This window comes from Dinoponera quadriceps, unplaced genomic scaffold (genome assembly GCF_001313825.1).
Source record: "Dinoponera quadriceps isolate SergipeBrazil2010 unplaced genomic scaffold, ASM131382v1 scaffold248, whole genome shotgun sequence".
NCBI classification, from domain to species: Eukaryota; Metazoa; Arthropoda; class Insecta; order Hymenoptera; family Formicidae; genus Dinoponera; species Dinoponera quadriceps.
In genome coordinates, this window is record NW_014554606.1 from 676,669 (window position 1) to 690,934 (window position 14,266).

General features: G+C 44.9%; 1 protein-coding gene across 2 annotated transcripts in view; it reads left to right on the forward strand.

Moving 5' to 3' along the window:
* The window catches only part of LOC106752381 (protein stum-like), a 28,489-nt gene extending 14,341 nt beyond the window's left edge, over window positions 1-14,148 (forward strand). For both annotated transcript variants that reach the window (XM_014634051.1, XM_014634050.1), the window contains exons 5-9: window positions 6,760-7,059; window positions 7,812-8,028; window positions 8,784-8,910; window positions 9,488-9,682; window positions 10,956-14,148. In XM_014634051.1, the coding sequence (XP_014489537.1) occupies window positions 6,760-7,059; window positions 7,812-8,028; window positions 8,784-8,910; window positions 9,488-9,682; window positions 10,956-11,083 (967 nt within the window). In that variant the 3' untranslated portion in view covers window positions 11,084-14,148. The remainder of the gene's footprint in view (window positions 1-6,759; window positions 7,060-7,811; window positions 8,029-8,783; window positions 8,911-9,487; window positions 9,683-10,955) is intronic.
* The last annotated feature ends 118 nt before the right edge of the window (window positions 14,149-14,266 follow it).

Sequence of the window (14,266 nt, forward strand, 5' to 3'; positions counted from 1 at the left end):
CACACGCTCGCCTCGTCGTGTCGCTTTCTCTTTCTCTTGCTTAATTGTTTCGCAATAAAGGGGATGTGGGCACGGTGACGCTACGAATCGTACGAATATGATGATCTTAAAGGGCCGAGCCTGTTGAAAAATTTCAGGTGGCTTTCCCACGGAAATCCAACGGAAATGTGAATCCATATCGGATGTTAAAAATTCATATAGGGATTCATCATAATGCGGGAAAATTCATACGGGAAATTATTTATCGACCCTGCGCATAGGATATTGGTGACGTTCAGTTATGTAAAAAAGAAAGTATCGCAACCTTTTTGTTTTTAATCGACAAACATTACGTATTACACGATTCAGGCTTGACTTTCCGGGAACACTGGATTAAGGTCTGATCAAGTCTTTGTTAAGTAAATACCAAACGTTTCGCAGTCCTTCCTTCGGATTTTCTCAATTCTCTCGCCCATCAATTTACGGCCGACGGCAAAACTGTTCTTAATTTGCGGATAATATCGCGCGCGCCATAAATAAACGAGAATCGCGCGTATTTTTGTGTCCGCGCGCCGCGCCAATTAGAAGCACGAAGTCAGGGGGGGAGTATTAGCTCGCGTTAATAATTCGAAAGAATTTCATCGGGGCGGCAGCGCTCTCCTCATTTCGCCGTTCTTAACCTTAGAAATCCGCATGGTCCGATGGAACCGTCGAATAACGGGTTCGGTCTAACAGCACGCCGGGGAAAAACGGGCGTTCTCAGTACGTGTCCATTAGCGGGCGGCGATTCGCGGCAGTGACGAAAAACTCTTGCTGGTCGACACAATAGATTGGAAAATGGGCGGGCAAGTTGCGGAGAATGTGCCGAATTCTCACGCGATGAAATAACACTCTATATCAGCGAAACGCGCGTAATCGGGATAACGCGACTAATTACTGATTTAAAGACGAGAAGTGAAATTTGTAGCGCATATTAACCGGATCGATTGTTAACTAACGTAACGTTTTCGCTCAAACGCGGTCTCTTCTCTCTTCTTCCCCGACATGGGGGTAAATAATTCGGAGGGACGGCAAATTTTATACCGTCGTAATAGATAATGATATTTTATTATAATTATATTATACGGGATGTTTCTCAAGGATTGCCCATGACTCAAAATAATGAGAAAATTATAAATCGCGATATAACCGATCGCACACCTTTCCGAGAACTCCGTTTACGTGCGTAGAGAAATTTCAGGGGGTTCCCTGTTCCCGTTACATTTATGCGGCACGGCACGACGGAGTGGCGCTTTACGAGCGGCAACGAGCGACGAGCCGCGGGTGGTTTTACTACCCGCGATGGTTATTAAAATTCGCGCGGATGATAATGCCGCTCGCGCGACACGAAACAATTCCGCCGTCGTAAATCTCGGGTACGGCATGCACTCTCGCGAACTCGCGTTCGGGCCTTTCGGAAAGAGCTCGGTTCTCGTGCGTCGTTAAGTCATTTTCGCAAGTACTCCCCCCCCTCCCGCCCACTCCCGACGCATGTTTTATTAATAAACACACGCGGTCCGCGTCATATTTCAACTTCCAGTTCCGCAACCAGGAACGTTCGCCTTCATTTCGCAATTTGCACGTACAGTCCAGCCGATTAAAGGTTAAACAACTCACTCCGACGAGTGATTTATCCAACGCGTTTCGCGTCCGATGAGAAAATATACTTCGTCCGTCTTCACGTGAAATCCGGTCCGAGTCGACTCCGCGAGTTGGATAAAGAAGCCGGCAAGACCAGGGACGGGGGAGAACGAGCGAAGGAAAAAAAAGTCGCGGGAATCAGCACGCGTCATTTCCGACACAATGTGCGCATTATTTAAAGTGCGCGTTCGCGTCAGATCGATCCGGCAAGATTAACGGAATTACGAGCGAGATCTTTCATTCTAGGCCTCGCGAATTGCGAATCTCGCGTAAAGAAGATTCGCGCTCGGAAAGCCGCCGCTCGGGACGCTCCGATTCCCAGGATAAGTCGCGGCCGGGCCTTTCCTGAACGTCCTCAGTCGCGAAGGGGACGCGAGGAGCCTCCGGTCTCGTTAGTCAGCGAGCAATTACGCGGGAAAGTGTTCCGCCGAAATTGGCCGCGGTGGATCGCGGTTGCCGCGCGATTTGCGCTTTAATGACACCGTCGTCATTTCGAACTTTCGGCCGCGTGATTTTGCGCTTTACCTCCCCTCCAGCCCTCGCGCCCTCCTCTTTAATCAGCGGCCGAAACGGTGTTCTCTCGGCGGATACCCAACTTTCAGACAACGCGAAACTTTTAATGGTTTTGTCTGGCGTGTCGTGACGCGGTAATCGCGCGCGACCCGGCTCCCTCGCGAGGAAGCCGGCGTGCGTTTAATGTGCCACCAGGGTTAACCCTTTTTAGGACGAATTGATTCCCGAGGTCGGGGGAGACGCGAGACGGCTTACCGTGGAAAGAATCGCGAGCGACACGGTGCCGATAAGCACCGTCGTCGCGTTTCGGACCGGCATTCTTTAAAGGCACGCTTTCACCACGGCCGGCGAACGCCGGCGGTGCTGCGATTTGTTAAAATGCCGCCTTGCAAAACCAGTGCCGTCCGGGGAATTTTTTTGTATTACGCTTCGACGCATGAGAGAGCATGTCGCAAGGTACACGCAGGTATATTAATGAAAAAAACGCGAATTAAATATAATAAATTAATTTATACGCATACGTTGGATATTCACGTGGATTTTATTAATTTATCAACTTCTTGACGCGTGCTTCATATCGCATTACGGTAACGTCAGAATTTTAATCGGCCATTTTTGGTAATAGAAAATTGCTTACCGTACTGCGTTTAAAGCGGAAAGATCAGCGATATGAAAATGTTGGGTCGCGTTACCGAAAAAGTGGAGATGAAAAATTGCATCGCGGTATGCACTTGTTACGTAACCGAAGCGGCACGATAATAAAGTGAAATAAATGCGAAATGCGGAAAAATATCAGTGAGAATTTCCTGCGACAACGTTCGAAACACACACACACACACACATACACATTCACACACGGTCCGATAAAATAAATAACCGCGACGTATGGCGGCGCGCGATTTATCAGCGCGGGCGCGCGCCGTTCTCTCGCATAAAATTTTCTCGTCGCATAATAATATATTTTCCGCGTTCTCGCGAGTTATGACGGCGACGGAGAAGTTGTTACGGCTGATTGTCGCTTGTTGTTACCGTTTATCGAGCGTTTACGGTCGCGTTACCGATTTGTAAGGCTTACGGTCGCCGAGAAGTTCGCTTCCACGAAAGAATCGACTTCCTTCCTTCTTAGACTCGTTTCGCGTGGAAGATCAAATTCGCGACGACGCGTTTTACGGTCGGACGACGATAAAACAAAATAGGGCTGAAACTAGAATGAAAATTGTGCAAGTTAACGAACGGGAGGAAACGTATGAATGTATTCCTCGTTTTTCGTGAGCTTTGGACATGTTATAAAGCGGATAGAAATAATCTACATAGCACGCTTTATCCGAGAGACATCCTGGAAACGTTCTTGGGACGTAGGGCGTCCTCCGGATGTCTTTAGGACGTCCCTTCGGGGTCAATGATGATGCGTATTTTTTAGATGCTTTCTCGTACGTTTGGGGGTTGAAACAACCTTTCAAGGAAAATTGGGTGGAATTTATCATGAGTGGTATTTGATATTCTTTATATAAAATGGGACAAAAGATTAAGCGATATTAAAAAATCATTTATTGCCTTAACGGCGTTGTTTGTCCCTCCACTGCTCTATGATGACTAAACAGAATAATACTGGCGACAAATTAGTGCACGTGTTCATTAATCTAACTTAGTTATGTTCTAATAGCGATAAATAGATTTTTAAAGTCGCCCGTTTCTTTGTTTCATCTTGCACAACTGTATTTAGATTTTTCAGAAATGTCATTTTTCAATGTCAACCTCATCAACCCTCGCACGACGTTTATGAAAAATTTCAATATAGAATTACAAAATACATCAAATACCACAAAAGTTTTGCACGAGACATTTTTTCATACACCTCACCGTCTCGAAGATATTCGCTCCTTACCTTCAAGGGATTGCTCCCACCCCTGAAGTGCGAGGGCGAGCGCCTATAAAAAAAATACGAGACTCTTATTTTTAGCCGTTCCACAACGTATCCAAAGGCCATCGAAATCGTTGGGGGACACTTCGTGTTTCCTGTGAAAAAATATACTTTGATCATGTAGAACTCAAGTAAAAGTCAAAACGAGGGGGCAACGATGACAATGGTGACGATACTTTTTCATTGTGAGGGACGTGAAATTTCTCGAATATATATATATATATATATATATATATATATATATATATATATCTGTACACACAACAGAGAACCGACCTTGAGGGCGTTGAAAGAGTTTTGCAAGATTTAATCTAGCCGTTACTTTCGTACGCGCGAACAGTCCTAATTCCAAAGTGAATTCTTCCAATCGATCCCGCGCGGCTCTCTCTCTCTCTCTCTCTCTCTCTCTCTCTCTCTGATTTCATTGATCTTTCTTTTATGTATGTGCTATGATTGTATCACTTTTCTTTGCATTGCTGATTTATTTTCATTTCTTTTTTTCCCTTTTGCCACGATTATATTTCTTCATGTTGCTTATTTACTTTCACTTGTTTATCTCTTCCTCTTTATTTTCGGATATATTCTATTATTGCAATATTAATTACTTACTATTCTTAATATTTAATACTAATGTTTAATATAACATAAATATTATTAAACATTAACATTTAACATTATTATTATTATTAATCTTCTGAATGCAGTCATTTTTATTTATATCTATTCGCGCTCGAGGAAAGTCTTTTCTCAGAGCGCAGAATATAATTAAATATATCCATCTATCTCTCTCCCTCCCTCTCTCTCCCGCCGATCAGCGAAAGTGCACCTCCCCCCTCCCCCTCCGGCTCGGGAGGGGTGAAGGCGACGAATTATACACGCGGTCGACTTTAAAAAGCTCCCGCCGGTGGGCGGGCGGGCGCGCGGCCGCTACGGAACGGGGCGCGTCGAGAAAATCGGGCGCGTAGGGCCGCCTTGAAAACCGGTCGGTTAAGGTAAAGAACTTCGTGTCGCGCGTATCGATTTCGCGGTCAGTCTGGTGAGACGGGGGGTCGAGGGGGCCCGGGGATCTTTGCGTGACCGGCGGCCTCTCGCCCTCTGCCTCGCCCTCGCGTCCGGCCGCGGCGACTGCGGCAGCCGCAATCACTGCTGGAAGTCACCTGAGGCCAGCCAGAGCGATGGCCACTCGTTGACTCACCTGAGACCGGCCGTCGCGATCCCGTCCCCCCGATCAATCTCTTCGTCGATCCGGCTTTCTCTCGTCTTCTCGCGCGATTTCGCTCGCGGGAGAAACTGCACCGTCGAAGGGACGCGCATTTCGCCGATCGCCGGCGCTTCCAAAGTTCGGCTGGAGGAGGAGGACGGCCTCTCTTAGTGCGCGGCAAGGAGTTGCGTTCAGGTAAGAGGGTGCTTTCCCCGATTGCGGCCGCGGACAGAGGGATGGGTCTTGCGCAGGCCTCCCGGCGGTGCTGTGCGTGTGCTGGTGATTAGCTTCGTGTGGGATCTCTTCCGGTTTTTCGGCCAGGCCGACCGCAGCTGGTTGGCTGCTGGTCGACGGACGAGAAGCGCGCGGCTTTCACACTTCGTATTTCGCGTTCCGCAAACACGATGACGGCGGACGCTTTTAAACGCGTTTTTATATGCACCGATTCGCATTGTTACCAGTCGGAATTACACCGTACTCCCCCCCCTCCCCCTCGTTCTTCTCTCCGGAAATAATTTCCGGGGCAACTTTGGCGGAAGTTAGTTTGTGAAGCTCTCCTTACGCGACAGCGGAGCAAGCCCGACGGTGCGACAGAAGCGCGCGTTAACACGCGCGCGGCAAACACGAAGGGAAATCTCGTTCGTCGCGTTCGGAACACACACGTCCCGTGTGTAATCACAGATTCTCCCTTCCCCCTTCCCTTCCCCCGTCGGCCTCCGGCGGCACGGCTTGATCAAACGTATAAGCGTCCGCATCGCGACGCTTCTCCTTATTCCGCAAATCGATACCTTCGGATATTACTATACGTTTTGCACATGACTCATACGTAGGTGCTAATAGTCCCTGCGGCTAATGTAGAATCGATAATAATTGTTGAGAATTAAGCGGCGCTGGTGGTTTAGCGTCGCGCCGCAAGGTGAATCACGCGAGAAACGGCGTGCGAATTTTCGTTCGTCCTCCTCTTTCCTCTTATTTTTTGTCGCGGAGAAGAACCGCTCGAAGGGACAAGTCAGTTTTCCCAACACTTGGCAAAGGTTTTTTTCAAGGTTTTTTGATGTTCGAAGTAATTGGAAAAGTATTTGGAGAGGAATAATTGATATTGAGAATATTAATCTTGTGATAAAGGGTCGGTTCGATCTATACGGTAAAAAGTACTTTATATTTGTGTTACAATCGGCCCTTGTTAAAATTGTTGTGTCAAATATTATTTTAGGCTAATATACCACACCGTATGTTAAATTTAACATATTGTACTTATGTTATATATATTTTTTTTCATTTATTTATTTATTTATTTATTATATATATATAATTATATTCAGCGACGGCTCCTCTTAGCCCTTTGATTTTACCGGTTATTTGAAATAAATTATTTTGCGCATAACACGATTAAAAAGAAAAAAAGAAACTTTCCTTTTTGTTATTCGTCTCCGGAATATCTGTTGTGATCAACACCGTGTCGCAGGGTCCTGACCTCCAGCAACGAGAAACAACGTGATAACGAGCGGCTGCTGACGCGTTGGGGAAGGTCTTTAAGTCGCTACTGTAAGTGCTGTCCCGGCATGAGGTGTCTGGCATGTCGCAGAGACCCCAAGGGTCTCCTCTGGACAAGAAATCAAGGGAGGATGACGGTAATCAGCGACGACTCAACGCCGCCTGTTGCGGCGGTCCCATTCAATGTGTCGCTGTCGCCGCCGCCGCCGCCACCGCCCCCACCCGCAACGAACGCGTCGTCCTGTTGGTCGAAGCTGAAGACCCGCTGCAGGTAGAGATCCCCTAGTCCTAATTTTATTCCCACTTGCGGACTTCATTGTTTCCCTGTATTTACAGAGATTCCAGATCGCGGGAGTTTCAATTTATACGATATTATAATGATTTCGCACAAATAGTAAATCATTATCAAAACAAATACAATCATAATATGTATCATCGTTATATATTATAATCAATGACTTAAAATTGGCGATTAAAATTATAAATTATATAAATCATATAAAATCATTGGATTTTACAAATACGCTCGTCTACGTGACGAGATCTACAATAAGCTTTTATCGGGCGGAATATGACATCAATATTTGAATTCAAAGAGCCATTTTTCCTTTCTACTTTTATATACAGGGAGAATCGAGTTCCTATTTTCAGTAAACGAAGTTTCTACTCGGAGATTCACGAGAGAAGCTCCGGAAACGAAATGAAGATTCCAATTCGAGTGAAATGCAGTAACTTTGAAGGGAATTTTTAAAGCCGAGTCGAATCGAAGGACGTAGATTCGGCTATTCGAAGCACGGAGGGAGTGGGAATTAAATTTCAGACGTTGAAAAATCGGAGTCCCAAAGGTCAAGAGGAAAAATTTCGACCCGTGCCGTGCCTTGTCGCGCGAGTTACGCGCATTCGGGTTGTAAAACGTGCCGTGTTCGATCGCATCTCGCGACTCGAGGCACCGAGATTTCCATTTTACGCTCGAGCACGTGCCGAAGAGAATATCTCGAATACGAACGGGTTTCTCGTCCACAGGTGCACCCGACTGCGAGAGTTCAAGTGTTGCGCGAGGAAAGCCAGGATCGCTCCGGCCGAGTCTACCGCTTGCTGCCCGCCGGAGAGGAGGTTCGGCGCGATCTGCCGGCGCGTGTTCGGCTGTTGCAGCTGCAAACGCGCCGACAAGCAACAACGCACAAGAAACGTACGTGCCAAGCACAGTCTCACGAGCGTGGCGCCGCCGCCATTGTCGGAGGTACGTGAGCCAACAGGGTCGCGAGTGCCCTACGAACGCGTATTATTCCGAAAATATTATATGAATGTTGTTAAATATTAAAGTAATATTCTTAGAATATTCGAAGAATGCTATGCAATATTTCTTTAATATTATAGGAATGCTCTATCGTTATTACATGTCCGCTTCACATAATTCTTTTTTAGTATAAAATATATTTTTGCACCAAATTACTTCGACTTTATTTACATAATAAAACAATTGATATCGCAATATATTTGAGATAAAAAACTGCAATTATATATATACACGTAGAATTGAATATTTAAGTAATATATAACATTGCAATAATATGAAATAATTTTACGAGAATATTAATAGAATATTATTCTATTCTATTCGTCTAATATTCGAAGAATATGCCCGGAATATTGCTTAATATTAAATAATAGGGCGCGTTTATAGGGTTATAATGGGAGCGAACGACCGGCCGTAGCACCCTCGTCGAGCGGGCCGTCGCAATTATCCCACGTATCGGATACGCGTGAAAAGCGAGCGAACGAGCGATTTCCAGACGGGCACTTGTAATTATTGCGATTACTTGGATTACTATTATTTCACTCGACCACCTCAAATGCAGGACGCAACGGAGCGGTACGGTCCGCTTGGCACCGCGTTACGCGCTCCAGATACGCGCCGGCCCGTTTTTCTCTCTCTTTCTCTCTCTCTCTGTCTCACGTGGTGGTAACGGGAGAACTCGATGCGCAATGTCGCAGGAACCGAAGGCCAAGCTACCGGATGTCCTGGTGGAGCACAATTCCGTCATGCGCGGCGCCATTCCCTGTCTGCCGGTTCCTCTCGCCTGGTTCTGTCTGGTGTGGAACGTCCTGCTACCGGGCTCTGGTACGACCACGACTCTGCACCTTTTTCCGCTCCTTGAGCTACCTCGTTCGAAAGGATAATTAAAAGGAAATGAAAACAATGCTCAATGAAAATAATGCGTAGAGGAAAAGATGGTATTGCGGCCTACTTCTGATGTCTCCGCTATTAGACGGCGAATTCTAGCGATTACTAATGGAGAATCATTTGTTTAATAGCCCGCTGTCTCGCAGTGACTCTAATATGTCGATACATATAATAGCCGGCATTTCTTATAACCCATTTTCAAGGTGCATTTTAACATTTAGTTACACACACTTCTTCATTCTTCTTAAACTTGAGCGTATCATCGAGTGTTTTTGTATTTTAACATATCTTTATTTAACATTTTAAACGCCCTAATAAATATTTCATCACTTTGAGTCTAGAATTTCGATCGAACAACATTCGAATATAATCTCGTTAAATTTAACGTTTAAAATAATGATTATTGACAAAATTATTGTACAAAATGTAAATAGGGAGCCATAATACTATCTTCTCCTCTGTGCACATAAAAGGGATATACCGTTGTTCGCAAATGTTAATTAAACTTGCGCAGGAACCATTTGGAGCGGTCTGTTCAACATGTGCACTGGACAGCCGAGATTTTCTCCTGTCGCTGGACTGAAATCACGATTGGGTGCGTTCATCGTCAATCTCGTCGTGGGTGTGGGCCAACTATTCACCGTTCTATTTTGCCTCGTTGGATGGGGTTGGAGCATTTGGTGGGGCGTCACGATGGTCCGCTTAGCCCGTAAGCGTTCTAATTGCTTATCGGAACTATCAGTTTAGCCTGGTTACTTACCGTCGACAGAAAGTGTTAAGGGAGACGATAATTTCGGCTAAAAATAGGTTTCTCTCGTTTTTTTTCTTTTTCTTTTTTTTTTATGAGAAGAAAGCGAGGGATGAGAGGTGAAGGTTTTTTTTATTAAAAGAATTACAGTATTAACTATATTAGGCTTTATACATGCAGTTTTATAGTGAATATATGGCTGCAATAGTTGACTGTATTTGCTCGGGGATGTTGTTTTGCGACGGACATCATAGTACCAGCGTGCCTAAATATTTTACACGGAAGAAATGGGGGTTGAATTTACCTGACGATGAATAAACCAAACGTATTTCGATCGGAGGAAACAGAATGTTTGTTTGTGAAAAGTTTAATTTCAAAAAGTCAGAAATTCCTCGTACCGAAACGAGTTTGGTTTGTTCATCGTCCGGTAAATTTAAGCAAAACTTTCATCCCTGTAAGAGCGAAAATGCTATTAGAATCTTATAAAAGGAATTCAGAATCTGTCCTCTATAGACGACAACGGGAAATTACTTGTCTCGCGAGTAAAAAAAATCGCGTTACTAACGAGATGGCGTCTCGCGTCGGGTTCGCGAAAGAAGAAAAGGGAAATTGAACGACGTCAGTCGGGGAGAGAGTTTTCATGGTGTTACATACGCGTGTGAAAAAAAAACGCGAAACCTAATATGAAAACCTAACGTCATACCTAATGCGAAATCTAACGAGAAACCTATGTACGATAATTTAACGTAGAACGTAAGAGCAGAACCTATGCGCAAAATCTAGCATGAAGACTTAACGTGGAACCTAACGCGAAACCTAACGCGAAAAAAACGCGAAACCAAAAAAAAACAGAAAAAACGCGAAGTCTGATGCGAAAACTAAAAAAAAAAAAACGCGAAACTCGATGAATTAGCGATTACACCGACGCGATATGCAGACGAGCGCGCGAACGCTTTGAAAGGAAATTCCAGCGCTCTCTCAGGGGTCATCGTCGACACGAGGGAGAGATGTGCAGGAACCTCTATACGTAGAATTTCCTTTCTCCTTTTCTCCTTTCGTTTTTTTCTTTAATCTTTTCTCGTGATCGTTATGTCCTCACAAGCGAGAGCGATCGGCAAATTATTACAAGAAAGTATCGCCTCGTATACTCGTCCATTTTCGGAAAAAAATTTGTAAACTTTCAAGCAGTAAGAAGATCGACAAGTATGTATACTGAAAGTTAACCGAATTGCAGGGAAATACAAGCGGTTCAAGGCTTCGGAGGCCGTCAGCAACGACCTCGAGGCCCGAGGAGGCGAACCAGCCGCCCTGCCTCCCGGCGTGCCGAGTCAAGCTCTGCGAGGGATCGAAAGGGCGCGATGATGCACTCCCGACGGAAAGGAGATCCTTCCACAGTTACCTAAAGATATTTTTTATCGCGTTCGGCGTTTTGTATCCTCACGCTCCGTCTGTTATCGATCGCTGCTACATCGGGAGAATCGTCCGTCACGAATCAATTTAAGTCTCGCGCGTCGACCGGGACCCGAATATCTTGTACGAACGATTTATAAAGGCGATATTGCGAGACGGTTTCAGTCGGCGAAATATTTCCTTGGCTACGATCGAGTGACGGCGGAACAAAGCGGAGCGAAGAACTAACCGAGAAACTCGGTGCAATAACGTGCTAAGCTCGTAGGAAAACGCAAGCTTGACGAGCGATCGCGAAGAAGAAGGCCGGAAAATTATTAAAGGGATCGAATCGACTCTCCCCTTGCGCTTTTATTCCTCGCGCAACGTACGTCCCTCGCTATCCTCCCGTAAGGGGAGGTTTCTTTTTTATCGGAATCTGGGCAAGAATCACACCATCATAAGGGTCACTCTGAGGCTTCCTCTCGTGTGTGGTTTAGCATGTTATTGCGCCAAGATCTTCGATTTCGATGCGCAGGGATTCCCCGAAAGAGAGAGAGAGAGAGAGAGAGAGAAGGAGAGAGGAACATCATCGAGATTTTTGTGTGCAAGGTGTCTGTAAAGTCTCTGCTCTTTGAAGTCCTCCTGAAAAATTGACACACGGCCACCTCCATTTCGCAGAAAAAAGGAAAGAAAAAAAATTCATCCCCCTATTTTCGAGAAACACGAGAACGACAATCTTCTTCAACTCGGATACTCCGGGCAAATTAATTTTAAGGCAAATATGTGTTTAGTAGAGAAATCCCTCGCGAGAAGGGCGAGCCGAAGGAGCGCGTTTGTGCGGAGAAGGGATCGCGTCGCGAGTTTCGCGAGTTTCGATTCCGCAGTAACTTCTTGTTTTTATATGCGGCAGACGTGAGACGCGGATCATCGTACAAACTACCAGACAGAGACTTTGTCGAGCACCCTGTATTTTTCTACACACAAAGCGAAAAGCTTTCGTTCTCGTTTGAACGGAGGTCCGATTTTTGTAAAGCGGGCCGGCCGGCATCAGCCGGCCGGCGCGAAGCTCGCGGCCTATCAGAATCCGAAGAAGTCCTTGAAGATTAATCGCTTTCAGTGAAAGCATCCTTTGCGTTCTTTCAAAATGTACTCGTTACGTCGATAATTTGCACGAGATTTTCAATGGGAAACAACTCACCGGGGCGAAATTGCGGTTATCAGATTGCAGTTCGCGAACGGCGAACGGAGGTCGGACACATTTTCTAATACACGACACGCGACTAAGACTCTCGGAGGGAAGGATTCGCAGGGGTGTTCTTCGAAGACGCGGCATCGATGGAATAATTACATTTTGAAAAAACGCGCCTTATATTTTTACAAGCGCAACGATACACATACACACGAGTACTCAGCTACCCGATTAAACTTATACATATATATATATATATATATATAATATATATATATACTTACGCTCGCTCTTGTAAATATGAAAATATATTACTTACATCAATTTTTCATGTAATCTCTGCTCTCTTCTGTGGAAATTCTTCGGTCCTCCCCTTCCCACCCTCATCTTCCTCGTCCACGTGAAATCGTGCGGGTACTTCTCACCTTTTTACTTTGAGAGCCTTCTCTCTTCCTACGAAATCTTTCTCGCTAATCTGCCACGTCTCGTTTGAGTTACCAAGTTTCCAGCAGACGAGGAGACGTTAAAGAGCTGTTGCAACTTATCATATCTCCAATCTTTCCTTGGTTGATGCATATGTGTGTGTGTGTGTGTGTGTGTAATTTTGTATGTATGTGTAATTTTGATGCGTGTTTTTATTGAATTGAATGTCTGAGTGCGAGCAATGAGAAAAACTGGGGACGAACTCGGTTGGAACGAAACGTCCGTTACGCGATTGGATCTTTCGGTATCTTCTTTCCCACGTGTAGAACGATCGTGAACGGGAAAGAACACCGTCGTGATAAGATAAAAGACAGCCATACGGATAAGCCGTATTTCACTCTACGCTTTTCACGCCGTTGCGATACAGACTAATTGCTCTTTTCTGTATCATCTCTCGTGCCTTCTGGAAATTCTGATACGAATCTGCTCGTCGCTGTACATGAAGAAATATGAATATCTGTGTTCTATATGAGACGTCCTACTTCTCTGCCGCGTTACTTCTCAACCGCATTCTACCAACGCGAATGTCCGAGAGAGATTGTAAATCCCCGAGACCTCCTTCGAACTTTGCGTATTTTTTTTACACGAATTTTTTCCCCACCTATCTGAAGTCCGGGTTTTTCGCAATAAAGAAACGCGAGACGTGACGAAGTCATCGACGTGACGTAGAATAATGATCGATGTGATTATTATTTACCATAAATTGTCGCTCAAATATGTCCTCTTTCAGAACTGATGAGTCTGTCGCATGATGAAAAGGAAAGTTCTGTAAAGATTAGCGAAGGTTCTTAAACAAAATTGGAATTTAAAGGTATATACGTTTTTGTTTTTTTCGGAAAACTAATTTTTCGATGATAATCGTTGCTTCTCAGTAAACAAGAACCATCGTGTGACCGTTAGACGAGCAAAAATATAGAGTAATAACGCGAGTTATTGATCTTTCAAGGTCGATAATTCCGAAAATAAGAGAGACTTGATTTGAAAATCTGGCGGAGATGAGGCAGAAAAATCGCGAAAATCGCTATATTTGCCGAATTCACTGTTGCTTAACGTATCAACATGTGGAATGTTATCGTGGTACGTTCAAGTTCAGAAACGTGCGCATGCTCGTGAAGTGAACGAAGGATCTAGCGGGAATGCTACCCCTAAGCATGCAAATCGATCGCATGCCCAAGCAACTCTATTTCAAGCGGGCATTATCAAGATTTCGTTATTTTCGCCCCGGCAGCGGCTCGCGCGTTGTTTCGTGCGCGTGGTTTGTTGCATGTGTGTCGTATATGTCGCAGATGTGGTCCATGTGGCCCGTGTGATTCCATGTAGCCTGTGTGGGTAACGGTGTTGTGAACATCTCTATAAGCGCGCAACATTCTTAGAATATTATATGAATATCATTCATTATTAAAATAATATTCCTATAATATTCTAAGGTTATTATATAATATTTGATAAGATTTATTATATAATATTTTTTAATATTATAGGAA